This window comes from Xyrauchen texanus, chromosome 40 (assembly GCF_025860055.1).
Source record: "Xyrauchen texanus isolate HMW12.3.18 chromosome 40, RBS_HiC_50CHRs, whole genome shotgun sequence".
NCBI lineage: Eukaryota > Metazoa > Chordata > Actinopteri > Cypriniformes > Catostomidae > Xyrauchen > Xyrauchen texanus.
In genome coordinates this window covers 31482975-31500290 of record NC_068315.1, presented here as the reverse complement: position 1 = coordinate 31500290, position 17316 = coordinate 31482975, and the positions used below count along the sequence as shown (strand labels likewise).

At 37.2% G+C, this 17316-nt stretch overlaps 1 protein-coding gene across 3 annotated transcripts in view; it reads left to right on the top strand.

Annotated features, from left to right (window-relative positions):
• LOC127633754 (exocyst complex component 6-like) overlaps positions 1-17316 on the top strand; it is a 113723-nt gene that overhangs the window by 38680 nt on the left and 57727 nt on the right. For all 3 annotated transcript variants that reach the window (XM_052113036.1, XM_052113037.1, XM_052113035.1), the window contains exons 12-15: positions 13451-13522; positions 13697-13794; positions 13906-14011; positions 14735-14844. In XM_052113036.1, the coding sequence (XP_051968996.1) occupies positions 13451-13522; positions 13697-13794; positions 13906-14011; positions 14735-14844 (386 nt within the window). The remainder of the gene's footprint in view (positions 1-13450; positions 13523-13696; positions 13795-13905; positions 14012-14734; positions 14845-17316) is intronic.

Genomic DNA, 17316 nt, shown 5'->3' with positions numbered 1-17316 from the left:
TTTAATCTCCTTATATATTTTCCCCTGCCTCAAATCGAGCCGTTCGACCGTGTGACGTCACACGGTCGGACGCCCCTCCCAGGATTGTTGATTGACAGCAGTGTTTCAACACAGACCGCCCTCGCTCGTGAGCGAGCTGTCAATCATAGTCCGTCATCATTGTTGATACACTGGAGCAGAATGGCTCTAGCGATTGTGGTGTTCTGTTCTTCGATGTAATAACGAACACAGCAGTCATTTTGATGTTCCTAAATCTGAACCGCTGAAGACACAGTGGCTGAGTTTTGTTTACGATGGGAATATTCCCCACGAGCAACGTCAATGTGTTCATGTTTGCGCGAATCATTTTTCACCAGACTGCTTTATAAACGAGGGTCAGTATAAAGCTGGTTTTGCTAAGAAGCTGCTGCTGAAAAAAGATTCGGTACCAACTATTTATATTCCCTCTGCACCGCCAGAAGAAGTAAGTGTAACGTTTTATTAACCTTTATATTAATCTTTGCAAATCGCTTGCACGCTTCACAATGAATGTGGCTAATGTTTACACTCAGGGTACATTACGGCATGTTTTCCATAACGTTACGACGTTCTCAATATAATTCATAATCCCACATTTATAATGAACAACGCGTTATGGTTATTGTGTTATTAAAAACTGTGTACACAGGTGTTGCAGTTAATATGGTAACACTAAGTTACACCTGGTTTACTTGTATGTTACTGATTAAGAACTAATGTCAAAAATACAGTTATACGGAGAATAACTCCAGAACGGAGGGGCGGGGTGACCAAAGCTCATTATCATTTAAAGTCATATGCTCTGAACGCAGTGCTGAAAACAGAGCTGTTTTTGAGCAGGTAAAATTAGTGTTTTCTTAAAATACTAATGAGAATTTTTAATAAAAGTATATTACAAAGTTTTCATTTAGACCCTAAAGATTCATATTAACTTGTACAAAAATGGCATTATATGACCCCTTTTAAGTCTTTTTCACAAATATTAAGTGTTTATTTATTTTTTCTCCCTTTGGTATTTGATGTTTGTGTTTCTTTTCCCTCTGAATGGAATCCAAAAATCATATACGTATTCAAGCCATATACTTGGGCTGAAACAATTAGTCGACGTTATCGACAATGTCGACAATAAAAAATTGTCAACCAAATTTAATTGTTGAATAATCGTTTGACTATTCTAATTTAACATAACATGAGATCACATTAAACTCTAACGATGATGAATAAGAGCAGCACTGAGGAAGAATTACTCAGATCACAGTCCAGATGCACTCTAAACTTTCTAAACAGCTTCAGGTGATGTAGATTGCAAAGTATGAGGGAATTATAATGCAAAAATAGAAAGTAAGTAAATTCAGAAGCACTCTCATTGTGGAATAAGTGGAGCTGCCTCCTCCGCTCCGCTGAAGCAAAACTTGCGTGTCGAGCATCTTTAAAGGAAACACCCCGGCATTACATCTTTAATGCAGTTATATTTAATGTGTTATAGCTTTATTACAGTTCATATAATACGGAAACAGATCATATAAATAACTACAAACTCCGAAACTGGCATTTCTCTGTGTGGTCAGCGTCTCTTCTATGAGTTGCACGAACGTCCCGACCTAAAGGGGAGAGATTAAAACTGCACCCGGCTGAGGCACACTCTGGCACGGGGATGCTCATCCCTCGAGTATGCGTGCTTAATGCAGCTAGATTATGACATATTGGTTCGCGACTTATTGAATCATAATATATGTAACACTTTGCGTTTCTTATTGTTAAGTAAATGGCCAATACGCAGATTTATTAATACTTGAGATTTTTTTTTTGTGAGTTAAAGATGGATTGAAGTGAACAGAAAGGTGAGAGAGAGGGTAGTCTTCACCCCATTATACACTGCAACAAAATATGTTTTTGATTTGTTTTTGTTTTGGCTTGTTTTCCAATATAAAAATATAAAACTCTTTTAAAACAATGTACATTTTTTAGCAGCTATACTGCAGAAGCAAAAATTGTTATCTGAGAATCTCTTCTCTTAAAGAAGTCTAAATATCTTATATGTTGCTTCTCAATTAAATGTATCTGTTTTAAGACAAAAACACTTGATAACAATATGATTTTTTTTACAGTGAATTTTTTACTTATAAAAAGTATTTTTTCCCCTATAAATCAGTGACTGTCATTTAGAGGTATTTTTAAAGATGATTTTTTCCTCTTTATTGTTAGTAAGCATGTTTGGGACACAAGCAGAATAATCGGTTAAGAGCTAATGATTAATCATTGCAATTATCGCCGAATAGTCGAATAATCATTCTAATAATCGTTAGATTAATTGATTATCAAAATAATCGTTAGTTGCAGCCCTACTATACAGACACATCTCCCTCCACGTTCTCATAACCTGTACCCATTTTCCCATTGTGTTCGAAAATATGTGTATTATTATTAAATTCAAATAAAATAAAACTGTAATGAAATTGTTTAATTTCAAAAGGGTTTGGCAAAATCACATGCGCAATGCACTAATGGGCTGGGTCAATAGCAATTTAAATCTGAGGTTCTTCTCTTGTAATTTCAGCATCTTGAAAAGTAAAATTAATTTATTGAAACATGAAATGTTTTTACCAAAAATATTTTGACACCTTTTGCAGTGACTTACAATCACTCTATAACAGGTGGAAAAATAACAAAACAAATTACATCATAAAATACAATTGTCAAGTCATGTCATTTGTATTTGTATAGCGCTTTTCACATCACACATCGTTTCAAAGCAGCTTTACAGAAAATCCTGCTTTAACAGAAAATGAAACTATAATATCTCTAAAGTCTTAGATGTATAATTTGTGTAATTCTATTCAATATGATTGTAAATTTTGTATAAAAATAAATCATTAAATAATAAAATAATTGTGTTTAGATCCCCAGTGAACAAGCCAAAGATGTTGGTTAATGGAGAAAAAAATGAGGGCCAGTTCTCCTCTTGCTAACAGCATGAATATAATGCCAATATTAGTTATTTGAGTGCAGTGCAAGTCATTGTTTAAAATTTGTAAACTAAATATTAAGGTCCAGTGTTTTAACAAAGATTTTGTATGATTGTAAATATAGTTGCAAGCAGCCATTGCAGCCCAAACCCCCTAAATTGCTTGTTTGGCCTATTGGTCCCAGATAGTTGACATGGCTTACTGATGGCAATGAGACAAGCCGGGGTTTGAGTCAGTGCACAGAAGAGTTGGTTATCTTTTGAACAATAAGTGGTGCTGTCTACAATCTGCTCAGGTTTCAGGACAAAGGTTTCAAATGATTCGCACAAAAGAAAAGTGCATTTTTTATTTTATTGATGCCCACCTCTATCAGTGTAACAAATGTCATTATTTTCCTATGTATGGTTCTTTGTTATAAGCACAGCGGTTACCATGATCAACTTTATGTCGATGTAACTTTAAAAAAAAGATGAAAATGAAAATTGAATTAGCCTTCATATAGCAAGTACGATATGAAGAGCTCCAATACAAGATAAATCAACCTGGATGACCCACCTAGGTAGTGATTTGAACCTTTGAATCTAACACAGTGTGCAATTGAGTTGACATTGTTGACTGATGGCAGTGAGACATGCCAATGTTAGATTGAGCACACAGAACAGTTAGTTATTTTTTTAACTATACGTGGCACTGTCTCCAAATTAATCAGGTATTTTCCAGATATTTTCTTTCAAATCTTACAATGTGTTTGTAACAAAGTCTTTAGTTCAGCTTATGGACGAATCAGGAGACAACGAAGCAAGTCAGTTCTTTATTCACAATTTATTTTCTCTCTAGAAACGACGGTAACCGTCATTATAAATAAACATTAATATAATAAAGTTTAGCACACTCTGGATGCAGTGCTCTCGAGTCTCTCTCCTCTGATGCTGTTGCGTGGCTCGTAAGTCTCCCCCCGCCATCACTATAACGAGAGACAAGTGTTAAAGATCATTGTGAACCAGGCCTTACCACTCTCTCTCTCTCCCGCAGACCGACACATGAACACGCCCCCCATGCCACAATGTTTAAAAGATATATATGTTTATAAAAAGAGCATATATCAGAAGAACAATAATAAGGTGAAGAATAAATAAAATAAAATGTGAAAGCAGAAATTGTTCATCCACTTATTCATTAAGCACATTATAAAAGCCCTGTTGCATCTTGCCTGGAGCGGGGCTTGTACCAGTAACATTTCAATCTCCATAGCACACAAGGTATGTCGGACAGACCACTGCGCTATAGAGCAGAAGAGAACATACAGTACCAAACTGAGAGTCAGCAGGTTTTAAATAATAATAAATAAATAAATACATTTAGAAATTTTCCTAGACATTTTCTGAAGACTTAAAAAAGGAAGCAATAACACATCAAAAGTTTTGTCTAAATTGACTAAGCATTTTGACCACTGTGTGGCGCTATCTCCAAACTGCTTAGGTACCCTCAGGACATGATGACAAATGTGCATACCGATTTTCATTCAAATCTGACTATGCATTCAAAAGATATATCACTTTGACTAAAATTCAATATGGTGGAAATGCAGTATGGCTAATATGGGGACAATTTATATAGTTGGAATTATTTTAACCCAGAGAATTCATAGACACCAACCTCTTAATTTTAAGTCATTCGGTTCAAAAGTTACTAGTGAAACTAACCAGTTTTCATATTTTTTTTACCCAAAAGTGCCATTGTCACCAAACTTTGCATGTTTCCTCAGATCATGGTTCTAATGAAATGAAACACACCAAGTTTTGTTTTCCGATAGGATAGCTGCTGAGATTTAGCCTAAAATGGAATTTCTCATCAGCCTTGTTAATGTGATGATACTGTAACTTTTTAACAATGGTAAAAATCAATTTGAAGTGAAGTCAGATCTATGCGGCTCGGTCTGTAGATGATCCATTGTTTGTGAAAATCAGGTCAAGTTTAAAGGATGTGAACGGTTTAAACTGATAAGTTCATAATCTAAGATGGAGGCCAATGTAATAGGTGGAGTTTTAATGTAAGGGGTCAGTTGGTATAATCAGGAGCAGAAGAATTTTGTTTCTAGTTCAACTGGTTAATTTTTGAACTGGGTAGTCTTCAAAGTCTACCCTTTGAACTGCTGCTATAGAGTTTATCCTACAGACCCCAAATTTGCTATGGGGAATATTCATACCCACCCCTATTAGTGTGCCAAATGTCATAATTTTCCTACGAATGGTTTTAAGGGCTGCCATAAACTCTCATTGGGGAGGAAGAAAAATAATACACTTCATGGCTTGGGCCCTAAATACAAACATGATAATAATAATAAATGAAAAATAAACCATGACTTCTAGAAAGTTTAACACAAATCCCATACATTTTTGCTTCATATGATGTCTACAACTCTGATCGTCAGGGTAATTTGATGACATAATTTGATGTTCCAATATAGTTCCAGAGTTTGAACATGAACTTTATTACCACCTGTGCCTAAACTTTGCGCTGAAAACAGACCTGCTTCTGAAACGTCTTAGCGCAAAGTAGCAAATTGTGCTTTGCGCCACTTCTATACCATATAATGTGCACATACACCCACTCACTTGTGCCTTGTGCTGGCATGAAAATTGCACTTAATTTTAGCATGCTCGTGAAATTGGATAAGACATAGTGCACAGTTGTTGCGTGAAGAGCTGTGCTTTGCGCACTCCTGAAAATAGGGCCCTTAGAGTCTGAACTTGTCTGTTTTATAATGCACTTTCAGCTAGATGTAATTTACATGAACGAGTCAAATTAATTTACGTTTTACACATTTCTTTACGTTTTTCATATTTCGTTTGATTCCATCAAATTGAATTGTCTTTAAATGAAGTAAAATTTAAGAGACTTAAATATTTTAAGTTTTATGAATTTAATCTTGTTAAACATCACAGTTAAATTTAATGGAATTTTGTTATGAAATTTAAACGCGTAAATCTTAAAAATAGGCTAAAATATATATTTTTTGAGTGTAAGGAGTATTGAGAGCAGGACAGCAGGTTGGTTTCTGTGGTAAGATTATGATTACATTTGGCTGTGACATGTTTCAGACAGTTTAGGCTAATGTAAAATTAGATTTCCAAGGTATTTCCCTCATAGTTCTCTAAACGTACGAGTTATTACAGTATAAAGAGTCTAATGCGTGGATTTGACACCCTTCCCTCCACTGTGCTGTGGCCTGAGTCTGTCTTTTTGTAATTGAAAATGATTTAGCAGTGGGAGAGAGCTGGCTTGACATCATTGTTTGAGCCGCAGGACTCCAGCCGCAGGGTATTTGCACAATCCCTCAGTGATTTACAACTGACTGGCCCTGCAAACACACTCTCAGTCCTGGCAGTTTAGAATATTCACAGTTAATCTGCTGTTATTGTTGCAATCTGTCCTCATTAGACCCAACTGACCTCTCCATTCCATCAGACTGAATGGATGCTGACTGAATGGGCTCACCAGGAAATGCTTCCAATTATCATTCCAAATGCCTTGTTTTCAAAATAAACTTTACTGAATGACATGACCTAAACCCTCTTAGCTCCTGAGCTGCCTAAAGTTAGGCAGACCACATACAGTGGGGTCTAAAAGTGAGCCCACCACTGAAAATGCTTCTATTTTGCATGATGATTCATGTTTTTCATTATGATTTTCATTATGAATGTTCCAAAGCTTGTGTGATTCAATGGAAACAAGGATATCTGTTGTACAAAGGAGTTAACATGATCAATGTCACAAATTTGCTTTCATGCGATTTGTGAGCCAGAAATAGTGCTGAATCTGAAATATTTCTACTTCATTTGACTTAAAACCATTGTTTTTATTTAAAAATGTTAAAAATAAAAATAAAACTTCCTGTTCATGTCCAGGTTTAAATGAAAACGTATACAGATGCGGACTCATCCACTGTTGCTATCTAGTGCGGTCAATTTGGGGGAATATTTAATTTACTGTATTTTTTAATTGTTTTATTCAGACTTTATTTGTGTTATTCGTTATGGAAGTATCTAACTTTTTAGTATTTACTTAACATTGAAGTGATTTTGTATTAAAACATATTATGATTCTGTCATGTAGCAGATAAAGTCTGCTTTACTGATATTGAGTGTAATAAAATAGTTTAATAGCATTATTTTCCCGTTTTGCTTTTTTTTTTTTTTTATTTTATAAAATTTTTATTATTTAAATACAATTGTTATAATTGTAAATATTGTAAATAATATAAATAAAATAATTGTATATATATATATATATAAAATCTTTTATATTCAAATAATTTTAAATATATTTTTAAAATAAATATATAAACATTTTATAGTAGATATTAGTATATAATAATTATTATATATATGATAATGTTTTTAAATGATACATATTTTAAAAAATATATTTCTTAGTGATGAGAGGCTTAACAATTTGCTTTACATATTCAGTTTGTAATGTATTTGTTTTTTTCCCCCTGTCAGGGCTTCTGTGTGTATTTGTGTACATGTTCACATGCTGTGTTAATGAAGTACATGATAGGCTGAAGTGTGGAGTGACGGCGTGTTGCAGCTTGACCGGTGCTTATTTAACTGTGTGATTTATGCACCCACTCCCTGCGTCTGAGAGGCAGGCGTCTGCGCCCTATCTAAATGTTTAACAAGAGAATCACACTAGTGCCAGGGGTCGTAAATCAAACCAGCAGCTCCTGTACAACCACCCTCAGACTTTACTATCAAACCCACCAGCTGTAATTCAATTAAATACGTATCAAAAATATTTAGGCCTATGTAAATAAGCAAATATAGAGAGAGAATGTTTTTTTGTTTTGTTGTCAATTTCAGTGGCATACTGTATTTAAATGGAGCACTGGTAAATTGCTGAACCTGGCTGCCACCCTGTATTAATGTAGGTGGTGGTTTATCTCAAATCTAAAATAAAATCCCTTTATTGTCACTCAACCATATACACAAGTGCAACAGTGGGTGAAAGTCTTGGGTGCGGTTCCAAGCAACATAGCAGTATGACAATTACAATAAACAGATGATATACACATCTGTTACACAACACAATATACAACTAATAATATACAATACACAGTATACACAAAATAAGAAGACTGTATACAATAAATAAATAAATATGAAGTGTTGTGTTGACATTCAGCTGTCAGTTGATAGTCAGTTACTAGTGTGTTATTAAGGGAAGTATAAAATGTGAGTCCTGTCTTAGGCTTATAAAGTGTGGTGCTGATAAATGTATCCTGATCGATCAAGAGTTCAAAAGTCTGATTGCTTGGGGGAAGAAGCTGTTATGAATTTGGCTGGTGGGGGTCCTGATGCTGCGATGCCGCCTGCCTGATAGTAGCAGTGAGAGCAACCCATGGCTCGGGTGGTTGGAGTCTCTGATGATCCTCTAAGCTTTTTTTCACACTGCCTGGTATAGATGTCCTGGAGGGAGGGAGGCTCACCTATGATGATGTGTCTGGCAGTTCGCTCCACCCTTTGCAGGGCTTTGTGGTTGAGTGTGATGCTGGTGCCATACCAGGTGGTTATGCAGCCAGTCAGGATGCTCTCTACAGTACTGGTGGTTCATTCCAAACTTCCTCAGCCGTCTCAGGAAAAAGAGGCACTGGTGAGCATTCTTCACAACTGCCTCAGTGTGGACAGACCATGTGAGTTCCTCAGTGACGTGGACACAGAGGAGCTTGAAGCTACTGACTCTCTCCACCGGTGCTCCATTGATGGAGATGGGGCTGTGTTCATGATCTTTTCTCCTGAAGTCCACTACAAGCTCCTTGGTCTTACTGACGTTGAGGGAGAGGTTGCGCTCCTGACACCAGCATGTCAGAGTGTGCACCTCCTCTCTGTAGGCTGTTTCATCATTGTCAGTGATCAGACCTACCACCGTTGTATCATCAACAAACATAACAATGGCATTGGAGCTATGTGTTGACACACAGTCATGTGTGTACAGGGAATACATGAGTGGGCTGAGAACACAGCCCTGTGGGGCTCCAGTGTTGAGGGTCAGTGATGAGGAGATGTTGCTGCCCATTCTAACCATCTGGTGTCTGTTTGACTGGAAGTCCAGGATCCAGCTGCACAGCGATCTGTAAGCCCAGAGCCCGGAGTTTCTCATCAATCTTGGAGGGCACTATGGTGTTGAATGCTGAGCTGTAGTCTACAAACAGCATTCTCACATTTGTGTTGCTTTTTTCCAGGTAGGCGAGAGCAGTGTGTAGTGTAGATGCAATGGCATTATCAGTGGAGTTGTTGTTGCGGTAGGCAATGGGTCTAGTGAGGCAGGCAGCACAGAGTAGATGTAATCTCTGATTAGTCTCTCAAAGCATTTGCTGATGATGGGGGTCAGAGCAACAGGACGTCAGTCATTTAAGCAAGTGATTTTGGATTGCTTTGTTACAGACACAATGGTGGACGTTTTACACCACGTAGGGATCACAGACAAGGAGAGGGAAAGGTTGAGATTGTCCATGAAAACACCAGCCAGTTGGTTCGCGCATGCTCTGATGACGTGGGCCGGAATGCCGGCTGGACCCACGGCTTTACTGATATTCACCCGTCGTAAGGATCGGGTTACATCCTACTGATCTAACCTCTGTAGCTTCGGCTGCGAGAGCTCTCTCTGCAAGAGCGGTGTTATTTCCCTCGAAACGAGCATAAAAATTATTGAGCTCATCCGGGAGAAAGGCAGCGGTGTTCATGGAGGGGATTTTATTCTTGTTTTATTAACTGTTTTTCACTGTATTGCCGTTTGGCTGCTCTGATTTATGCTCCTCCGCTTTCCCTTAATTTCCGGATGTCCTCGCATTAATTGCCACATGAACATCGCTATTAATCCATGGTTTCTGGTTAGGGTAGATCCGTATCGTTTTCGTCGGCACTACGTCATATATGCACTTCTTGATGAAACACGTTACGGGATCAGCGTAGACATCGATGTCGTCATCAGAGGTGGACCGGAACATCTCCCGGTCCACGTGATCATAGTCTTGAAGCATAGAATCTGATTGGTCCGACTAGCACTGGATCTTTCTGAGGGTGGGTGCTTCCTGTTTCAGTTTCTGCCTGTAAGCAGAAGCAGAACGGAAGAGTGGTCAGATTTGCCAAATGGTGGGCGGGGGAGTAATTCGTAGCCATCCCGGAAGAGAGAGTAGCAATGGTCCAAAACCTTGTTCCTTCGTGTGTTGAAACTGATTTGCTGGTAGTGTTTCGGTGCTATTGACTTGAATTTGGCTTTGTTAAAGTCCCCGGTCACAATGAACTCTGCCTTAGGGTGTGCGGTTTCCTACTTGCTTATACTCCCATACAGTCTCATTCCCAATTTCCGAATTCCAAGTTGAAATTTGTTTTATGACATGGCGATATGTGGTATGGTATGTGATATGTTACATTTGCAGGGAAAAGGTAGGGATGTGCAAAACTGCCAATTTAAAACTACCAATCGACCAGTCAGTGCTTTGTCTGAGCTAGGCAACTAGTTAATGCAAAGGAACTTATGTGTAAGGCTGCATTATATCCATTTGTTCAACAAATAAATATAGGCTAAACTAATTATAATTTTAACTTCTCAAACTAATTTTATTTTAGAATATAAAATATAACATATTACCATAGGCTATTACTATTATCATAATAATCGTAATCATAATATTATCATAATAACTTTGTAACATATAAGTGGAGGCTAAAGATTAGAGTCACAGATGACTGACAGAGAAAAAAAAGTGAGAACTCACCATTTGCGCGTGTTCTGCGAGACACGATCCCACTGCGTGTGTTGGTACCAAAAAGCAAATTCGCCTTTGAACAAAAAAGCAAATCAGACATGCGCATCGCAGGTAATTCTTTCGTCGGCTCTGCAAAATGTAATCGTGTGTGCAGGGTTGTAGCTGGGTATTCTGGGGCTTCTGACTTTATATTGCTTTGGGCCCCTTTCTCAATCCCTAGAATCATTACCACCTTTCACCCCTCCAGCTACGACCCTGCAGGTGTGTTTCCACACGTCTTTGTGTCTAGCAGCATTTTTGTCGACAATGGCAGATATATGTTCAAAATGACCCGCCACTTTGCATGAATACCCTGGCTGTTAGATTACATATTGTGGGTGTACGGCATCCAACAGTTTGAAATGCCTTTTTACAGCTAAACTATTTATTAAAGCATTGTGAGACAGAATCTGCTGAATTTTGACAAATACTCTCCACAACACCTCTCTAATAAAGTTTTGGATTAAGCATATGTGGCAGGGTGGAGGGCGGGGCCGGGTCATGATCCTACACACCCGGTCCCGTATTAGGCTAATCAAGCCTTCGAGAGGGATAAAGGTGGACTGCAGAGGATCGTGCGGGAGAGAGAGATCGTTAACGGACATGTCCGTCGTGTGTGTTTATGTTTGTGTGCTTCAGTTTATTATTAAAATATTATTTATGTTGAAAAGCTGGTTCTCGCCTCCTCCTTTCCATTGATCCCTTTACAGCATAATAACAGGAACATTTGTCACAGCAGAGTATTTTGATATCGGACTGTGTACATATAGCGCTTGGTGGCTGAAAAAGCGTCCATTAAAGGACTAAATGTAAAGAATTCGAGACAAAACTGTTAGTGTTGAACAATGCACAGGTTCCAGGTTGCTCCAGGGGAAATGTCCCTATAATAAGGGCTTAAGTCGCTTTGGATAAATGCATAAATGTAAATGAATAAATATAGATTTTTCATCAGGGAGACTATTTTAAAATAATTTGGCTCAAGACTCGCGATCTGTAACCGAATCGATTTTTTTTTCCAGCCCTAGTTGACTGTATTTAAGAACTGAAAATCTGTTTGATCTAAAGGCTTAAGCTCAAAAGCTTGAAATGTGTAGTGCAGTTGACATGTAATACTTCTGTAAAGTTGATATGGCCTGCGGTGTTATACCCCTAAAACTAAAACTGTGTTCAACAGCATTTTGCAGTCTTTTATAATGAAAAAGCTTCTTGAAATGCCCCTCATGATGTAGGTTGAACATTTGTGGTCACTCCCGAAATTCCCATAGAGTGTTTGAATTCAGTTTTGTTGGTATGAATCTTTTTGTAAAATGTGCAAAATAGTACTCATATAGAATGAGTAGGTGGATCCAAACTTTTCACTGGTATTATACTGGCGTATTGGGGAACAGTGCTCTGGGGTTGCATGTGGTGGTGGGTGGGCAGGCTTGTTTGCACAGACTAATCCTGTCAATCTCGCTCCCCTGCCTGGGTCAAGCTCTGCTCTCTACTTTTTAACCTTACAAACAGATCTCTCCTACGAGGACAACTCCATCAGCACTGAGGGAGGGCGGGACAGTCTCATTTAGATGCTAATATACCCTAAAGACTCATTAAAACCCAAGTATATTTGATCAATAAGTGACTGGCTGTGAGTTACCCATTTAGAGGGTAATGTTAAAGCCAAACTAATCTAGTGGGGACTCTTGGATCAGCTTGAATCCTCCATGTGGATAAATGGTTAACTCAAGCTTTATTGAAAATGTTGAAATACATGTACTGGCTATATAACAAAAAACAAACAAAACAACAACGCAACTGTTTTCCATGAATTACGCTTTTTTATTGTCACATTATTTGCATGGAAATATACCACATTTCCCTCTTATTTCTAAATGCCGTAATGAAAAAAATATATATTTTCATTACTGAAATGCTAAAAGAATAAAGCTATATGATTTCAATTAAATATATTTTTGTAAAGTATAATTTGTCATGACAATTAAGCACATCCCCTCTTCCTAATTCTCATTAATATAATGCAAAAAATACATATTTAAATTGTTAAGTAGATAAAGTTCTATATTAAGTGTATATAATAGTATTTGTTTTAATTAATTAAAATTATGCTGATTTTTTTTAAAGTTGTTTGTTTTTTCCTCTCATTACGGTAATGTATTTAGCACAAAATGTTTACTGATTTTTAAGATGTCTCAGACTTTTGCACTCCACTGTTGCTGTCTAGTGCAGTCACTATATGTTTTTATTACAGACTTTTTTGTTTTATTCATTAATGATTTTAGTATTTAATTAACATTGAATAAGTTTGATTCTGTTATGTTGCAGTTAAAGTCTGCTACACTAATGTTCAGTGTCATAAAACAGTTTAACAGCATTATTCTTTTTTTATTATTATGATTATTTTTTATTTTGAATGTAATTTTAATTGCATTTTCAATCAAGTCTCAGATTTTTGTCCCCACTAAAATGCCAAAAAAAAAAAAAAAAAAAACTTGAAGTCTTTCATTGAAATTCATCTAAATATGTTTTTTAGTATTCTAAACACATTTGTAACTTTCTAATTGTAAAGAAGTGTGGAGGACAATTTTTGAGCTATGAAAAGCATATTGATCAAACAGCACTGTTGAAAACATTACTTTCTTGTTTTTATCCCCAATAGTCGTACTGCAATGACCCTGACCTGGTCCTAGAACTGAAGAATCTGATAGTTATATTCGCAGACACTTTACAGGTATCCTCCAACCACATTTTGATTAAGGCGTCTTTATTCCGCTTTCATATTTTCTATTTTATTATTACACCTATTTCATAATATGATATTTATTTATATATTTTGCTGTGTACATTTGACATATGGATTTGAGCAGTATATTCTGCTGCTTACAGTTGTATTTATGTTTTGTAGGGTTATGGTTTCCCCGTGAACAGACTATTTGACCTTTTGTTTGAGGTTCGAGATCAGTACAATGAAACATTGCTCAAGAAATGGGCACTGGTGTTCAGGTGAGTTAAATCATGATGGCGTTATTGCTGAACTTATCTGTTAGTGTGTCAATGTGGCTTGTGTTGATTCTGTGCTGTGCGATGACAGCTGTGTTTCTTCTGCTGAAACAGAGAGATTTTTGAGCAGGATAACTATAGTCCCATTCCTGTGGATACTGAAGAGGAATATAAAGCAGTGGTCAGTCGATTCCCCTTCCATGATGCTGAGATCGAAAAGGTTTGTTAAACGTTCACACATCTGCCAGATTCTTTCCAACATTGCCTTGATATGTCAAAGGATTCCATGCAAAATATTTGCATCTAATATGCAGTAAACCACGCATTCACATCTGTTTTCATATTAAATAAAGTTCAATAAATTCAAAACATTCATATTTTTGAACCTGTTTTGAATGTTTTGCACAGGATTATATTTTAATTGCATTTTGTGAATTTAGTTTTGCATTTATTAATTGTTTTTTGTATATGTATTCATTTTGAGAGTTTATTTAAATAGCACATTTCATACAAAGGTGCTATTCAAAGTGCTTTACAGAGACATTAAAATGAGAGACGTTTAAACAGATATACTTTAAATACATTTTAAAATGTAATTCTTTAAAGATTGGTAGGTTTCTATGAATAGTGGATTGAAAGTGTTTTAATGCCAACATGTAATCTAAATTGACCCTATTTATTTAATACACATTCTTGGGCTTTGTAATATGGAATCAAAATATAGTTACTTGCTCCGCTGCCAAAAAAATCTTTCCTTTTCACCTGGTGTCACGACGAAGCCCTGCAATTATTCAACCCAAATCCATCCACCTGTCATATGAAGTCAATCCAATTTAAAATCCTGTTTCACTCAGAAGTGCATCACATGGCTTGGAAATTATGTTTAATGTAGATTTTGTTTCTGTTTTTGTATCACCTGTAATTGTCTTTCATTATTCAACAGCAACAATTTCCAAAGAAGCTGCCCATGTCTCAATCAGTCCCTCAGATCTACACTCAAGTGAAGGAGTTTATTTACGCCAGCTTGAAGTTCTCAGAGTCACTCCATCGAAGGTGAGCAGGCTCCACAACACTCATGAATCTGCTTTCAGTTAACAGAGATTCAAACCCTTTAAATGTGTCTTATTCAATCCAGTGTGCTTGTTTCTGTTCAAGAAAGTATGTACCAAAAAATGCTTTGGTTGCGGAATTGCACCTGTAAGAGAAACCGCTATAGAAATATATTGTTTTGTGGAAACAAAAGGAGAATTCTTTTTCTCCACAATTTGGAATGCCCAATTCCCACTACTTACTAGGTCCTTGTGGTGGCGCGGTTACTCTCCTCAGTCCGGGTGGTAGAGGACAAGTCTCAGTTGCATCTGCTTCTGAGACATTCAATCTGCGCAACTTATCACGTGGCTCGCTGTGCATGACACCACGGAGACTCACAGCATGTGGAGGCTCATGCTACTCTCCACGATCCACGCACAAATTACCATGTACCCCATTGAAAGCGAGAACCACTAATCATAACCACGAGGATGTTACCCCATGTGACTCTACCCTCCCTAGCAACCAGGGCAAATTGGTTGCTGAGGAGACCTGGCTGGAGTCACTCAGCACATCCTGGATTCAAACTTGTGATTCCAGAGGTGGTAGTCTGTGGCAATACTAAGTACTAAGTTGTGGGACTTGGGCATTCCAAAATTGGGAGAAAAATGGGCTTGTTAATATGTTGAATATGTTGTTAACTGGTTTCTCCTGGTATTTCTGATAGTAATATCTTCATGGAACAGAATTGTAGTTTGTTTGTTCATGTACAGTATAACAGCATTATTTTGGAGGCAGGAGGTGTCAAGCAAAATGTGAATGTCAAGCACACATTTTGCAGTGAATAATAAATACAAATTCAAACATTAAAAGAAATGAAAATAAATCAATATAGCCTACAAACAGGTAAAAGTCCTGTAAGTCTATCAATCATTTTTACAAAAGGACACTATTATTTAATTAAATAATAATCCTAATAATAATAATAATAATAATGTTAAATAATGTATCAGCTGCACGTCCAATTCCAGTGTTTGCCAGTTGATTAGCGCCACCAACGAGCTGGATTTAGCAGCTGCACGATGACAAAAATCTCATCTCATTGGTGACACAGTTTTCATCACAGTCTTTGGATTGTCAGCGAACAATTAGTTGGACCCATTGTGAAAAGGGCTGTGGGAATGCACTGTTCCATCTTTTTGGAATTTGGAAAGAACAATCGCAAAAAACGGACTTGGTGTGAAAATGCCTTAATGCAATATTTTTTAAATTCTTGTATTAAGATTGTATAGTTACTGACTTTTAATTAAGTTAATTACTTTTAAGCACATTAATTGGGTTACAGACATGTCTAATTTATGTATAATAATACATTTAAAATGAAAATTATGCCAAAATGCACAGCTGTACATTTTAACTTGCATGCATCAATGACCAAGGAGGAAATACAGACATTATTTTGAATTTGTTGAGCGAAAAAATGGGAATGTGATTACTTTTCCCATGAAGGTAATCTGATTATAATTTTTATACAAGGAAAAGTGGATCACTTTTTGAGTAAGTTACCAACACTGTTCTCCACAATGGAAATAGAATGATGCAGTATTGCTGGATGAATCCTGATGTTTTGACTTTTACGATATCATAATTGAACCAGTTTTAGTGCCATTACTTGAACACTATAAAGAGTAATCTTCAGTCTTTGGCAGCTATGTGTATAAAGAAGTCCTAAACAGAACAGTTAGAGATTGATTTGGATGGACTTCAATGACACTTAATCGTTAATCTTACAGTGCATTCAATATTCTTTTTGTTTTAAACATCCCCTACCAAAAATCTGCTTGGTTTAATAAACAGATGCACAGGTAGCTGTAATAACCTGCCAGGCATTATTGCCTGCTGCACCTCCACCAGTGCCTTCAGCCCAGCTGCTGGGTCATCAGCCGGGAGCCACCTATCTTCATTGTTTTGTTCCTTTAATCCCGTAACATCTCCTGGTGGTGGGGCAGCGGTCAGGGACATCTCCCTGACACCCCCCGCAGCTGGACACCAGATTCCCTCCAACGCCTCTCATCCTTGTCTTCCCATCCAGACATCCTTCCTTCACAAATTACTTGCACCCAGGATTCTATATGTTATAATACCTCGACATGACCATATGCGCCAGCCCATTGGCCAACTGGCACAGAGATGCGTACTCAGTGCCCTACTGGCACCGTATTTCTCAGTAACTCAGTGCCACCGGTTCTGTATGGCATACTACCTCAGCACAAGCTCTCACCACATATTACTCAGGTTCCTTATTCCTCAGTTTCCTACTTCTAAACCCCCCACTTTTTGTCCTTCCTTCTTAACCATAGACAGAATCTCCCTTTCTCAGCTTCCTCTGCCAATTCCTTCAAATATCTTTTTAAAGCTGATCCTACGATGCCAGTGTCTCTAAATAGGTTCTGCATTAATGAATGTAGAGTAGGTTGCAGTCCTCCATCCATTTTC